General features: G+C 37.3%; 1 protein-coding gene across 1 annotated transcript; it reads right to left on the bottom strand.

The window, feature by feature from the left end:
* Positions 1-6,030: 6,030 nt before the first annotated feature.
* On the bottom strand, positions 6,031-15,379 carry LOC134658955 (putative ATP-dependent RNA helicase TDRD12). Its single transcript, XM_063514562.1, has 3 exons — positions 15,055-15,379; positions 10,585-11,423; positions 6,031-10,434 (listed from the first exon to the last, which is right to left on the bottom strand). The coding sequence occupies exons 1-3, from the start codon at positions 15,312-15,314 to the stop codon at positions 6,056-6,058; spliced, it is 5,478 nt and encodes a 1,825-aa protein (XP_063370632.1). The 5' UTR covers positions 15,315-15,379; the 3' UTR covers positions 6,031-6,055.
* Between the last annotated feature and the right edge of the window lie 51 nt (positions 15,380-15,430).

Below are 15,430 nucleotides of genomic sequence, written 5' to 3' on the forward strand. Positions count from 1 at the left end.
TACGGTGAACTTTGAAAGAGGTTGGTTCCCGATTCTCTTTTACTCGGATTGTGACGCCCTAAATTAAATCCGGCGAATCGGACCGTATCGGACGTAATCGGAACTAACCGTGATTTTGCGTTTTAACTTTTTAACCGCCATAGAATACGTCATCGAGCGTGCTCGTGTCGCCGGGGGGTACGAAGTCACACGAAGTTTTGTCTTATTTATCAGACAGCGGCGAAATGAGCCCGATTTTGTATGTCTTATATTATATATATCAGTCTACGGCGGTTAAAGGGTTATATTATAAATTTAATTGTATGGAGATGACATCTGTCACCGTACCTATGCTGTTTTAAATACCTAAAAATACATTTTTCTACTCCAGCACTTAAATATGTCAATTAAATGACTGACAGTGATATCTAAAGCAATGTCATTTGAATGCTTTGTCTATAGGCTCATAAGATGACTGCTAGCAGTCATCTTATGAGTATAATACAACTGCTTTATTTTTTTTAAAGATACAAGTTCCGATCATCTTGATTGAAAGAGGTATGTTTTCATTTACAATAATAACTCTTTTTTTTTTTAAATAATAACTCTTTTTTTTTTAAATAATAACTCAATTTTTTTTAAATAATAACTCTTTTTTTTAATAATAACTCTTTTTTTTAATAATAACTCTTTTTTTTTTTTTTTTGCTGCAGCTGTCATAGAAAAAGTAATGTATACAACAGCTCATAATTGGTTCTTAAAATTCTCGGGTCTTTTTTTACAAAACTCGACTACGTCTCGTTTTGTAACTTCGACCCTTGAATTTTAAGAACCCTTATTATATCACTGTTGCATAAACTACTATAGGAGTATTTAGGAGTATATATTAGGACTTAGGATAACATTCGTTTAAATTAAATACGTGTTGTAATCCGTTAAAATTGTTTTATTTACTTATGACTAATTATAATGAAATTTCCTAAATGCTTTGGGTGTAGGGTTAGTTGTTGATCAATGAAACACTAAAAGTTTAAGCCTTCCTATCTCTGGTGTTTTTAAAGTTATGAGTGTGATATTTCGTATGAAGATAAACAATTTATTTGGCTATCATATATCATATATTCTTGGTTTCTACTTATTTTTAACAGTTTCTGTATTATAAAGCTTTTTTGAAAAATGAGTTTTGTTTCATTGTGTACTTGTGCATGTTTTCAATGAAACACTCTAATTTTTACAGTGAAACAGATGTAATATATATAGTCTACCATGAAACATCCTTAATAAACATTGAAACGTTGTAATAAATAAGTTACATTAATACATACATCCTTTCAAGGAAAGGAGAAAATAGTGGTAGGCTGAAATTTGTTATTTAAAAGGTTTCCAAAATATGGAATCGTTATAAGATTGCTGAAATATCTAAAAGCGAAAGACTTGTTTCATTGTACGTACACCTAAGTTTCATTGTGAATCGAAAATCTGGTCGGCACTTACGGCATGCTGCGACAAAGGCGCCTTTTATGTCCACGGAGCATGATTGCCAACTAGGTGGACGCGGGAGGGTTTTAAGCATCTCCATGCTTGATATCATACACTTTCTTGCAACATAGTGATTATAAACGACTGTTTCAATGTTAGACATGTGACCTTAACCTTGCCATCAATGAAACATTCAACATACCTATCTCAGCCATTTCTAAAGTTAAGTATCTTATATTTTTTGTCATATGATAGACAAATTATTATCAATTTTCATGGTATTTTAGTTTCATAAATTTCGCACATAGCCTTTAATTAATTAAAAAAATAATGAGTTTGTTTCATTGTGTACGTGTACTAATACTGGTGTTCAGTGAACATCACGTTTCATTGTTTACTACATAAATATGTTTCATTGTGAGACTAGGGGGTGTTTTTTTAAACAATTAAAAAAAACTGCACCAAAGAGTGAAAGAAATTTAAAAATATTTAGCTCCAAAGTAACTTTAATACACATAGAATACAACAAAAAATTAAATAACGCCAAACTAGACTCTATATCTTGGTAAAAAATTGCGAAACATAAATGAAAAATATTACTTTTGTCACACGAATTCACAATAACGCTCGTAGCAACGTGCTCCTTCTCCGAGGCGCGCTCGCGTATTGGGGAGGTGCTGGGGGTCCTTGAGCCTGCCCTTGCTTGACAGACGGCACTAGTTGATAACACCTAGTTTCCGAGATATCGCAAAGTTTCACTGTGTACGATTGTTTCAATGTTCGACAACTGACCAACTTTCAGACTAACTTTCAGACTTTGTAACCATAAATCCATATACCTACTAGGCGGACATGTCATCTTGCCATCAATATATTTTTCACCACACCAACTGGTAAAGGCTCTCTTGATTGTTCAAAAACTGACAGCAAAGTTGCATTTTATTCATATGTGAGGCAAAGTAATCAAATGCACATTTTGAGTTGTTTTCTTATGTTTGCTGGTAGAATTGACTTTTAAATGATGATTTTGAATGATAAATATTTAATAACATTAATTTGGTTTGATATCTTACAGTTCATATTTTCTTCGGGTTGGTGTGGTGAAAAATGTTGTGTTTCATTCGGGGGCAAATTCCTTGAAACCCTCGCAACGCTCAAGATTCCATTTAATCGAACCACTCGCTATGCCCGTGTTCAATTTTGGAATCTTTCGCTTGCTCTGGTATAAATATTAGCACGAGGGGATTAAACAACAACTTTGCCCCCTTGTAAAACAAATAACTATTTACTCATCATCTTACAGATAAAAAAACAATAAAACATGAAGAAATCAATCGGTTACAGTAGGACCAAGCTAACTTTCCATATGACATAGTGTGGCAGTGTCTTAATGAATGTCAAATGTCATGAAAATATGACGTTTACAATGACACTCACTTTGTTCTGAGGACCTACCGCGACGTTGGACGTGTTGCCTCCCTGTCACACTTACATACGGATTTACAAGTGCGACAGAGGCAACACGTCGAACGTACTTCGCGGTAGGCCTCGTCTTGCGCCATTGAAATTTAAACCACATTATCTGGAAAATAGAGTCGATTTTCCTTTGTTTCACGTTTTACTTAAAAAAAGAAATTTCAGTGTAACCTGAACCTATCCAGGCTTTTTAATCATAAATTGCTAAAAATGGAATATGCCCATTAAAAATCACATTGGGCAGGACGAGGCTAGACCCCTTGCATAGTTGCATACCCACATATTTGTATGCGAATAGAATCTAAGACAGTAAAAACAAAAAAAAAATACTAACTAACAAACATATATGTATCACCATCTACATGACAAAAATACATTAAGCTTAAAAACAAATTAAAAGCAGAAGAATTCACTGTTTTGGGCGGGGCTTGAACCCACGACCCCCGGATCGCTAGCCCCGTGCTCTGCCATCTGAGCTACCAAGACCTTACCCAATACAGCGATTATTTCCACCGTGATCCTTAGGGAGGCCCTGGTGACATCTACCGTATAAGAGCGTTAATAGCTTCGTTCGTAGACGTTACTGCTTGATACAAAATTAACAATACATTGGCATTACCAATTGGCTATGTGCAAAGTCCGTGGTGAGGAAATTTTGGCAACTGAAAGACCGGCGACCATTAGGAAAAAAAACTAGTACCTATTTCAATATAATATTTAAAACTTTCGCGTTTTGAACACATATTAACTCACATTTATAGACGGGTCTAACGCGAAATTTATTCACATACCTTTATTTACCGACGTTTCGACACAGGTTTCACTGGTCATGGTCGCGGCTAACTGATGTCCCAGCAAAATGTCAAAACAGAGATTTGTGCAACTACCCGACGAAAAGTGTATGAAAAAGTTTGGGGTCGACATCACATTTTCAAACCACCCACTACACATAATGGGTGATTTGAAAATGTAAATTTCGCGTTAGACCCGTCTAGAAATGTGAGTTAATAGTACCTATTTCCTTTGTGAACACGTCTTTTTAACCGACTTCAAAAAAAGGAGGATCTCAGTTTGACCCCTATGTATGTACATAATGTACATATGTATTTGACACGTCAAATCACTAACACCTTTTAAAACAAAGTCCCCCGCCGCGTCTGTTTGTGTGTATGTTATGTTCGCGATAAACTCGAAAACTACTGAACGGATTTTCATGCGGTTTTCACATATCAATAGAGTGATTCTTGAAGGTTTAGGTGTATAATTTGTTAAGGTTCTGTGTAACCCGTGCGAAGCCGGGGCGGGTCGCTAGTATCAAATAAATCATGTCAAATGTGTCTCATATCATATAGTCGCCAAGTCACACAACTCACACACATAGCCAATCCTCTTTATTGCACACCTCAATAATAAAAGAAAAACAGGGCATACCTAAAGTAAAATTAAAATCAAACAACAAGCGATCTTATCGCTAAAAAACCATCTCTTCCAGACATTAAACTATGAGTAGCGGAAGAAATTTTTGTAAGACTTATGTTTATCAAAAGGTAGAAAAATTGGCACTGTTTAATGTATTAAACACTTTTTACCACATAATTAGTAATATCTTTTGCACCACACCAACTGGTAAAGGCTCTCTTGATTGTTCAAAAACGGATAGCAAAGTTGCATTTTATTCACATGTGAGGCAAAGTAATCAAATGGAAATTTTGAGTTGTGTTCTTATGTTTGCTGGTAGAATTGACTTCTAAATGATGATTTTGAATGATAAATATTTAATAACATTCATTTGGTTTGATTTTGTTTGATATCTTACAGTTAATATTTTCTTCGGGTTGGTGTGGTAAAAATTTTTGTGTTTCACTCGGGGGCAAAATTTTCTTTAACCCTCGTGCTTTGAAACCCTTGCAACGATCAAGATTCCATTTTTTGAACGACTCGCTACGCTCGTGGTTCAATTTTGTAATTTTTCGCTTGCTCGGGTATCAAAATTAGCACGAGCGGTTAAACAACAACTTTGCCCCCTTGTAAAACAAATAACTATTGTTTCTTTCTAATATCCTTGCAAATGGGTGGATCAACTATTTCTTGTTGTTATTCTGTCCGGTCAGCCAAGAGACAATAGTAGCATAGTTTGTTAGAAGTCATTGTACACCATCTTCTGACACGCTTGGTAGACGACCCTCAATGGAAAGGGTTTATAAGTATCACAAAAAAGCGTGTTTGGTGAATTTAAATGCATAAAAATCAGGTTTTAAAGAGTGACCCAGGAGAACGTAACCATGGCAACGAGTGACAAGAAAAAGTTGATTCACCCAAATACATGAGTTCGTTATATTTTATCGACATCGTGTATCGTGTATTAGCAAAGCAATATAAGTTTTAATCAGAGTGTATAGAGAGTTACTGTCATGGTAAATTTTGAAACCTCAGTACATTTACTGCCATCTTTCGACAGAAGATTAAATTCTCTTTGTTTTAATAGGGAGTATTACTGCGATGTTTTGCCGCCAGAGTGCAGTAATAGCGACGTAAGTACTTATACCATAGAGTAATTTATACATACTATACCTCAAACTGATATTTGACAAGTTTTCACAGGCAATCAAATATGACATTGATACATCAAGGCGGTTTGTTTACAAAGGGCCTACCGGGAAACGCGAAATCGAAACTCGGCTATCTGCCTCCTTATCGCTCGAATATGCAAGAGCAATAGAGAGGTTAGATATATTATAAACTAGTGCAAAATGTCTGTATAATCGAGGTTAACGGCATCTAGCGTTATTTCGTCGCATTACTTGAAACCCCTAAGCCCATCATATTAATACCAGTTAGAGCGAAACTCACTAGATGGCATTTAAATCAAAAAAGAAAAACTCAATGACATTGTTCGATCAGGTCACGTGTCCTTCTTACGGTCACGTGATCTGTCGCGAGTTTAACATTTTTTCCCCACCTCTAAAAAAGTGCACAGCGCCACTAAAGAAGTTTTCACTTCAAAAAATTTCGACTCGTTTGCGATAGACCCTTAGATTGTGACTTTGTGGGAGTGGCGCCACCTACGAAGAGTTTCGCGTAATATTCCCTATTAAGAATACATTACATTTACACATATCGTCTACCTAGGATAGTTGAAACTCAGATCATCACAACACGAGTCACTATCCGAATCTTCACGATAATTGTTTTCTATAACTTTGGCAATGGAGTCGTCTATAGCATCCTCCTCTTCTGAAGATGTGTCTATGGAATCATGATCATAGACAATCCATTTAGCTAAAGAAGGCTCCTTGGTCAAAGTCAACCAACTTTTATGCATAACCTTAAAAAGTTTAACAAGTATATACTGTCCTTTGTAATCATGTGTAGATTTATTCTTATCAACTATCCCGTATAAATTTATCTTGAAATTGTAAATTGTGTCATATATGTCTGCTGAGAAATTTAATTCTCTTTCTTGTATTTTCAATTCGTAATTTTCGGCACCTACTAACATGATTTTTACTGTCACTGTTGTTTTGTTTTGTCTCCACAGTAATTTTGGTTTTCTGCCTTCAATTGCTTCTTTGATTAATTCTGGTTTTTCAGTTATACTTGCGCTTTCTGAAGTAGACAGATCATCAGAGTCTAATTCTTTAATTTGTAGCTTTTTCACAACTTCAAACTCACTTGTAACTGAATCATTGTCAATTTTGTTGGAACTCGCTATTGAAGATGTGTCTGATTTGATTTTAGGCATTTCTAGGGATTTCGCATCAGGTTTAAAAGTACTCACTATGTCATCAGGCATGTTGACGCTCCACCTATCACTGTCTGTGTCACTGTCTTCTACTAAAGACACCGACCTGATAGGCTTATTAGTGAGCCTAGCCGATTTATCGTATGCGTCGTTACTCCAGTCTTCTTCATCATTAGACTCATGACCTTTCTCCGCGGGCCTTATGAAATTAATGTTATTGAGTATCTCGATTTCATTTTCATCCGGAGCAGCCAAATTATGATTGATCATTTGTGTGTTATATACAACGTCACAGTCATTGTTAGTGTCTATTAATGCTACTGCATATTTGTTACCGCCGGTAAACTTGGCTTTGTCAGTCGAGTAGTATTGGACATAAAGTCTCTTCAAGGCTTGGTCGTCCTCGACGTCGCATCGGTCGCAAAGCCAGTTGGTGCTGAAGTCCGTCCATGCGTCGCCCACAGGCTTGACACCCAGAAGTCTGCATTCAATCGCTTGGAATGGTAAGCGAAGCACAAATTTATCAGGGATTTCCGTCAAATCCTTCAAAGGCACTTCCCTCCAGTCTCCATAGTCTACGAAAAAGCATTTTGCTTTGTTGCCTTCAACGCAGTCCACTTGAGCTCGCTCGTAGCATTTATTGTCCGGAAATTTAGCCAAAACGACGTCTTTTTCCTTAACCTCTCTCAGTGGCTCAGGTTTATCTTCTGTGTACTTCTTGATATCTTTACAGAGGGAGTCCATGGTGTCTTTAAATTTGACCAAACGTACGAAAAACGTGCTCGGATCAATTGCCGATGTAAAATAGACCAACGACATGTCTTCGCGATTTAAATGCGCCCATTGTACTTTAGGCGGTTCTTTTACTGGCTTTACGTCTTCAACTTGTTCACAATCTGTGTTCTCCATAGTTATTTCTTCCTCGGCGAACAGACGGCTCTTTATTTTCTTTATATGATCAGGGAACACTTCAGAATGCGTTGACAACATTTCTTTGAAGTTGTTTTTGACCACGACCTCGTTCATAGACGTTAAGTCTTGACACACATCGATGTTGTCGACGAATATTCGGTTGCCAATCGTCAGGACAACTTTGCCTCTCATATACAAGCTTTCATTCTTTTCCAAGCCTTTCTTGATATGGTTTTTAGCCAGTTCCGAGAACGTTATATCCTTGTCTTTTGGCAGAACACCTGCTAAGCTCACTTGAGCTACGTAAGTTTCAACATCTCTAAATTCTTTTGGTAGATGGTACAGGTATATATCCCGCGTGGTTTCCAGCTTTTCTTCATCTATGAGTTTTATTAATACATGGTTTGGTAGACCGTTTCTATATTTATTGATTATGTCGACTACTTGACATCTCACGTAGAAGTCTTGGTTTATCGCCACTGCGCAGACGTCACCGATCTTTGGAACGCCGAGAAGTTTCTTATTACTCTCCTGGCTAAAGTATGTCCCCATCTTGAAGGACAGCGTACTGTATGTTTGTGGGTACTTTTTGTTGCCTCCTTTCTTAATGTTTGATAGTAAACGAACAGAATACGTAACTGCACTCTGGTAGTGCAAAATCCTAAAAGTGATTACACCATCAGTTGGCATCCATTCTTTGGGTTCATCATGAATTTCCGAACTTGTATGTCTTTCTCTGCAATACCAGAAGTCAGGGCAATCTCCTAAAGCCAGCAGATTTCCACAGATAGGCACGAGATTAGCGGCTTTAACCATGTCCTTTTTGGTCAAAATTTCCTTGCAAATAACATCCAAATTTCGAGGGAATTCTTTAGTGCATCGTTTGATGAAGTTGCAGATTTTCGGAAGCTGCTCTGCGTTGCTCTCTTCGATAATGATCCTTATAGCCACACTCTCGTTTTCGTCTTTAAATATAGAAGGATAATTATCATTTAGCACTGAGAAGCGCTTGCAGAACCTTGAGAACAGTTCTGGCATGGAATAATGAACCAGGTTGTGAGCATCCGTGATATTCATATGGCTCAAATTCCCATCGCAACACACGAGAATAGGACCAATTGTCGGGTCGGCATACTGGTCCCATGTTATATTAAAATTCCTCAGATCTTCAACCGTCATTTCATCATTGCAAGCGTACACCACTGCATGCTTCTCTTTTAAAACCTTTTCAAGTTCAATAACTTCTTCATCTGTTCGACAGACCACAATGGTCTTCTTCTTTTTGTCCATTTTTTGCACAAATTCCAGCACTTTTGCAACCTTGTTTTCAGGCTTAACAAAGTCAACGGTAGTGTTGGCTTTGGAATAAAGCACACATTCTTGGAAGGCACCTATGCAAACTACTGTGTTTGGTGCTTTTTTGGCCAGTGGTTCCATAAAATCACACCACACTCTCGAAGCCAAAATGTACTGGACTTTCACTTCTTTGTTGACTCTCGCTTTCAGCATGTGCTTAATTTTGGACAACGCTATTTTGATTTCACTCTTGTACACCTCTTCGAGCCTCTCGCAATCGTCGAGTACGAAAGTGGTCAAACGACGCAGATCCAAACCAAAATCTGTTTGTAGCAACAATCTGACTAGAACGCAGGGCGTGCAAATGAAAAGGTTGCACCCATTTAGCAAAGACGTGGTAATTTTTAACAAGTCCATGCCAGCGTAGCAGGAGAAAATTGTTTCTTTAGTACCGAGAAGCATCCTACACTTAAACTCAATATCAGAGACGGATTGGGCAGTGGCAGCCACTATTATACAAGTAGGGCCGACACTGTTCACAATATCATTATCAAAATCCGATATAAGTCGGCATATTGATGGTAAATATCCCATGGTCTTTCCACACGCTTGTGGTCCAATGAGGAAGGTACTGAATCCTCTGAGGACACTTAGCCACGACACAGACTGCATGGTCATGGCTTGGTCAACATTCATATTTCTGAGCACATTATGCACATGAGCATTAAACGGTATGTCACTTAAGGCAACCAAAGGCTCAATCCGAGAATTGTTTTTAGTATGCACCATGAGTACAGGTTTAACTAATTTATCTACAAACACAGACAGATTTGGGTCTACATTTTGAAATGGGTTGACATTGTTTTTCTTGGCAACTAAATCAACAGTCTTATTGTCTTTTTTTTCGGCAATTTCAGCGTTAGCTTTAAGACTAGCGGTATATTTTTCAATGAGTTCATTCACTTCATCATCATCAGAGTCCTTGCTTGTTGTATTAGTTGAACTGCCTTCAATCTCTTTTACCTTTCCCGAACTGCTTGTGGTATTTGAAGATGAACTACTATTTTTCTTCATTATTTTTACCATATTAAGCCTCTTTTGAAGGAGCTTGGATGTTAAAGCACTGCCATCACTTGAGGAAACATCAGACTTGGCTTTTTCTTCATTATTCTGCTCTGTTACGCCTTGTTCGCCTCTGCCAGTATCATTGTATTTGGCAAAACTATTGATTTGATTTTCTGTACCTTCAGATTTACTCTCATTTAAATTATTGTATTTCTTTAATACATCTTTATTTGTGATAGTGATGTTAACATTAGAGTCTACCTCGCCGTACATGTCATCTTTATGTTTCATCATATTAGTGTAATCTTTGGGGTTCATTACATTAGTGTCATCTTCTTTGTCAACTTTATATGTTTCATTAGCACTTTCTTGTTGTATGGGTACAATTTTGAGCGCAAGTTTGGACTTATCGACGCCGGGCGGGCTGTATGCTATTCGCATGTGTGTTTTCACATCATATTCAGATGGTTTATTTGTTGAAGTTTCTGCAAGAAGAATGATTTATTAAAAAAGCAGATTGGTTACTATTTTAGGACAAAAATGAGTTTAGTTTATTAATTTTGGACCTCCATATCTGTCAAATATTTTGACAAATATTGTACAAGCCAATTGGTAATATAAAGTATATAACTTACTGTACTTCTTATTTTTGGAATTCCTTCTGGGCTGGAAACTCTCGAATCTCTCGATGCTCTCGTATTTTTTTGTCACAGAGCCTTCATCCGGTAATGCTGCCATTTTTTTTGGCTCGGCTACATTCATCTGGTATCCATGACTTTTCTGACTATAAGTACCTTCATCTCCATTCATCTGACATCCATGACTGTTCTGACTATAAGTACCTTCATCTACATTCATCTGACATCCATGAATGTTCTGACTATAAGTACCTTTTGAATCATTATAGTCATCGTAAGCTTTATTATTCTCAGCCTTTGCATAATTATAGTCGTCGTATTTAGCAACATTATTTTGAGCACTTAATTTCTTAAGTTTGTCAAGACGTGAAGAAGAGTTACTTTCAGATGTTTTGGTCTTTTTAGTGGCTCTACCTTGAGGTTCATCATCGAGATCTTTACACAGTTGTAAATCTTTAAACTTCCTGTCTAAGACGTTCACAATGTCTTTGTTGGTCATATTTTTCTTCAGTCTGCTGTTATGCTTGTTTAAGTTTTCTGTAGTTAGTGCTTCTAGCTTTTTAGCAACTTGGTATACTTCGGTTTGTTTCTGGAATGAGACAACAGATTCATAATCTTTTAATTTACTAGTGATAACTTTCATCACTTCATCTGTTTCTGTTTTAGTTAGTTTTGTTTGAATGAGCCCTGAACTTAGTTGTTGGTGGAAAGCAGCATCGTCATATAGAGCAGTTTCGGATTTTCTGAGATAGCTTGAGAGTTTCCTTTTCCTACCATCTTGTTTCTCTATTAAAAGCTCACCGTATTTGTGTATGTTGGTATCAAAGATAGAGGTTCTGAAAATAAAGGGTTGTGTTAAATTTATATAATTTAGCATGCGCCTGGTCTACAAATGAGTAAAGATAGGGCTTGTAAGTTGCAATATTACACCAGAATACAATTTAACTTGTAGTATGAAGTTTCTCTATCCATCTACATCACTTTGGCACTGACATAAACGCCGTCGAGAACGTAATTTACTTTCTAATATCTGGGTGACCGGGCTTCGCTCGGAAAACATATAAAAACTCGAAAATACGCGTTTTCCCAGGGATAAGACCTAGCTAGATCGATTTTTCGCCCCCGAAAACCCCCATATAGCAAATTTCATCGAAATCGTTAGAGCCGTTTCCGAGATCCCCGAAATATATATATATATATAAACAAGAATTGCTCGTTTAATTTACTTTCTATACATCTCGCTCGTACTCGCATATTAGTGCAAACGAGATGTATAGAAAGTAAATTACGTTCTCAATAGCGTAAATGTCAGTTTTGACCCCTTCGGCCGTCTACGTAACCGGGGTTTCGTAACCTGGTTACGATCGAAGCTTTTTATTTACTCCTCCGTAACTAGCTTCGGTCACGCACTTTGTTTTACTCGTGCGTATCTAGCTTTGGACAAGGACTTACTTTACTTTTACGTAACTGGCCTATGTTTCTGGAGTTAGGCAATTTTTGTAAATAATCCTTTTATTTACCTATCCCAAGTTAGCTCAGCTCAGTGTGTGCTTGTTTTTAAGTTATAAGAAACAAACAAAATACACACGATTATATTTTTGGATAACAAAATTATTTAGTCATAGTTAACTAATACATAAAAATATCTCGGTTACTATTATGTATACAAACACACACACACACACACACTATCTATATTATTTCTTGCAGTGTATTTACAATCGGCAATAGGAAACCTAATTTCATTATCCTAATAATATCATCGCAGTGCGTTCGGTTAAAATCAATTAAGTTATCTTCCGCCTGAACTATTTCCTCCCAGTCCTGGGTAGGTTGGATATGGTAAGGGAAATATATAGATTAAAAGGATTATTTACAAAAATTGCCTAACTCCAGAAACATAGGCCAGTTACGTAAAAGTAAAGTAAGTCCTTGTCCGAAGCTAGTTACGCACGAGTAAAACAAAGTGCGTGACCGAAGCTAGTTACGCACGAGTAAAACAAAGTGCGTGACCGAAGCTAGTTACGGAGGAGTAAAAAAAAAGCTTCAATCGTAACCAGGTTACGAAACCCCGGTTACGTAGACGGCCGAAGGGGTTTTGACACTGTCAGTGACTCATGGTACGGGCTCTAGTGGCGTGAAGTACCACTACAAGAAAATAAAGAAGAGAAAGAAACAAAAACCATACAAGTGCGAGTCGGACTCGCCCACCGAGGGTTGCGTACAATTTTTTTTACAAATTTGTAGTTTTGAGAAGTTTCCCTGTATTTGTAGTGTATAACAATATTACATACTTGCCAAATGGTTCTAGGTCAACGGATACCCTATCAATTTTGATTCACTTGATTGTAGAAATATACGTTTTTTGCACCAGGGGCTAATCATAAATTACGTCATTTCAAATTAGGGGGGGGGTCTGGAGTTGGACATGGGATGATGGTAGCATGACGTAGGAGGAAACGGGGTCATTCGAAGCATGATTTTTGGATGATTTTAGGGGGGGAGGGGGTCAAAAATCGTCAAAAATAGATGACGTAATTTATGAACAGCCCCCCATAAACAGCGTATTTTTTTTTACATTAACTTTAAGAAGTTTGATTTTTTCGCAGCTTCAAGGGACCATACACCTCAGCATATAGTCTTAATTTCAACTCGATATCTCCACGAATTCTCAAAATAAAGGGTCTTGACAGACAGACAGACAGATGTACAAGCAACAAAGTGATCCTAAAAAGAACTTTTATGAATAGTGTACGGACAAGTGGTGGCATTTTGAACAGAGCGGGAAATAGAGTCGTTATTATCTACTAACTTTTTTATATAATATTTACTATACTTATAAAATCTATTTCTCTTGCTCCTCGTCCTCGGTTTTTCTCTAGACCAGGGCTGTCCAAACCCCGGCCCATGGGCCAAATCCGGCCCGCGAAGCATTCCAATCCGGCCTGCCGACAGCGTTCCAATCTGGCCCGCGGGAGCCAGGCCCCAGATGTTCAGCCCTAACAGCAGCAACCAGATACCCCCCCTCGGCGCCGAGCCGACGGTGGCCAGCGCGAAAATTCTGAGGCGCAATATGGCCCTCAGGTAAAAAAGTTTGGAGACCCCTGCTCTAGACTATAGCTTAAATTTTCAATTCCTTTGCCCCTAGTTATATTGAGGCATTCAAAAAATATATATTTTTAGTCAAAAAACTTTGGCACTACTTGAATAAGAATTAAAAAGTGTAATAAATATGTTTCCGAAAAATCATTTAATCATTATTATTATTATATAATTATAGGCGAGCAGCTATTGAGCTGATGAGCCTATGTCACACAGTGTCCAGTGTTATATAGTTCAAAGTTTGTATAGTCATATCACTTCACTAGTAATCATCAGTCTAACTTATTGTTCATTTAATCATAAAATGCACCTAGGCGACTCTATTTCCCGCTCTGTTCAATGCCACAACTTGTCCGTACACTATTTATGAATATTCAAAGAGAAGTCAGTCCTACACAGCCTCCTAAATCTCAAAGGATGCTGCAGTATTTAAGAGTAGTTGACTTTAGCAACCATTTACTTAGGTCTCAAATTAAAAGGCGTCTAAAGCATTTCAGAGTGGTCCGGTAAAGTCTAGCAGGTTTTTAATTTAATAATGGCAGCACTACTCATGGCTGCAAGAGAGGGAAGCATCCATCTGCACATCTGCAGTGAGTTAAGATCGGTTTTCCTAGGATGCGGTGCCGTCATATAGCGGCCGTCTCCATACTAAAGAATACGGCTAAATATGGATGTTGTAGTATTTGTATAGAGACGGCTGCTATATGTCGGCACAACTATCCTAGGAAACCAGAGCATTAGTAACATCTAACTAAACATTGGTTTTTGACACATCTCTGTCTGTCTCTTCCTATATTTTCAAATATCTCTCATATTCATTTTGCAAGTCCTGACAAGTTCAGTGCAAACTTTTTGAATTAACATTTTTATGTTAAACATTTATTTATGCCACATGAGATCAAAGGCCAAGTTATGATTAACGATATATTTATTCCAGTTTAAGAGGAGTTTTTATTCAATAATTTTAAAACATTCCTATTCCGAAACCAATAAGGAGGTGGTCGGATGACATCAAGAAGCATGCGGGAGTAAACTGGATTGGGACAGCACAGAATAGAGAGCTATGGAGAGAGCTGGAGGAGGCCTATGCCAAGAAGGCAGACTAAATAAGTAATAAAAAAAAAAAAAACAATAACATTAAAAAATATATTTATTAAAATTACTTAACAAAAATGTTAAATGAAATGTGAATCAATTTAAATGTAATGTAATGAATTTTATTTGTTTTGGTCAATAAAGGCTATTCTTATCTTATCTTATCTATACCTCATAGGAATAGTTTCTCCTACTTTATAACCTCAGTACAATCATAACCGATCAGATTACTAAGTATCAAACAGGAAAAATATAAAGTTAAAAAATTACCTTCTATGTATATAAATTGGCTGAAACCACACTGCCGTAGCCTCCATGAAGACTTTCATCATAACATAGGTCGCCGCCTGCATCCAGGTGTTGCTGAGCTTCGTCTCTATCTCTTGAGTATCCAGCATAAGTTCCTTATCCAGAGGAACGACGCCATAAACACCAATTTGCTCCATGGTGTCGGTCGACGGGTTACGAACCCAAATTAAATGGGGATTTAGATAGTGGATGACTTCCACAAGATAGCAATCAGGCTCCATGGTTGTGGAGATGATCCTACGGATAATTTAGGTATACAAAAACATTTATTTGTAAACTGTCGGCAAAAAAAGCAATCTACAATGCAAAGCAAAAATTTCAACGAAAAACAGCAGAG

Source organism: Cydia amplana, chromosome 24 (genome assembly GCF_948474715.1).
Source record: "Cydia amplana chromosome 24, ilCydAmpl1.1, whole genome shotgun sequence".
Lineage (NCBI taxonomy): Eukaryota > Metazoa > Arthropoda > Insecta > Lepidoptera > Tortricidae > Cydia > Cydia amplana.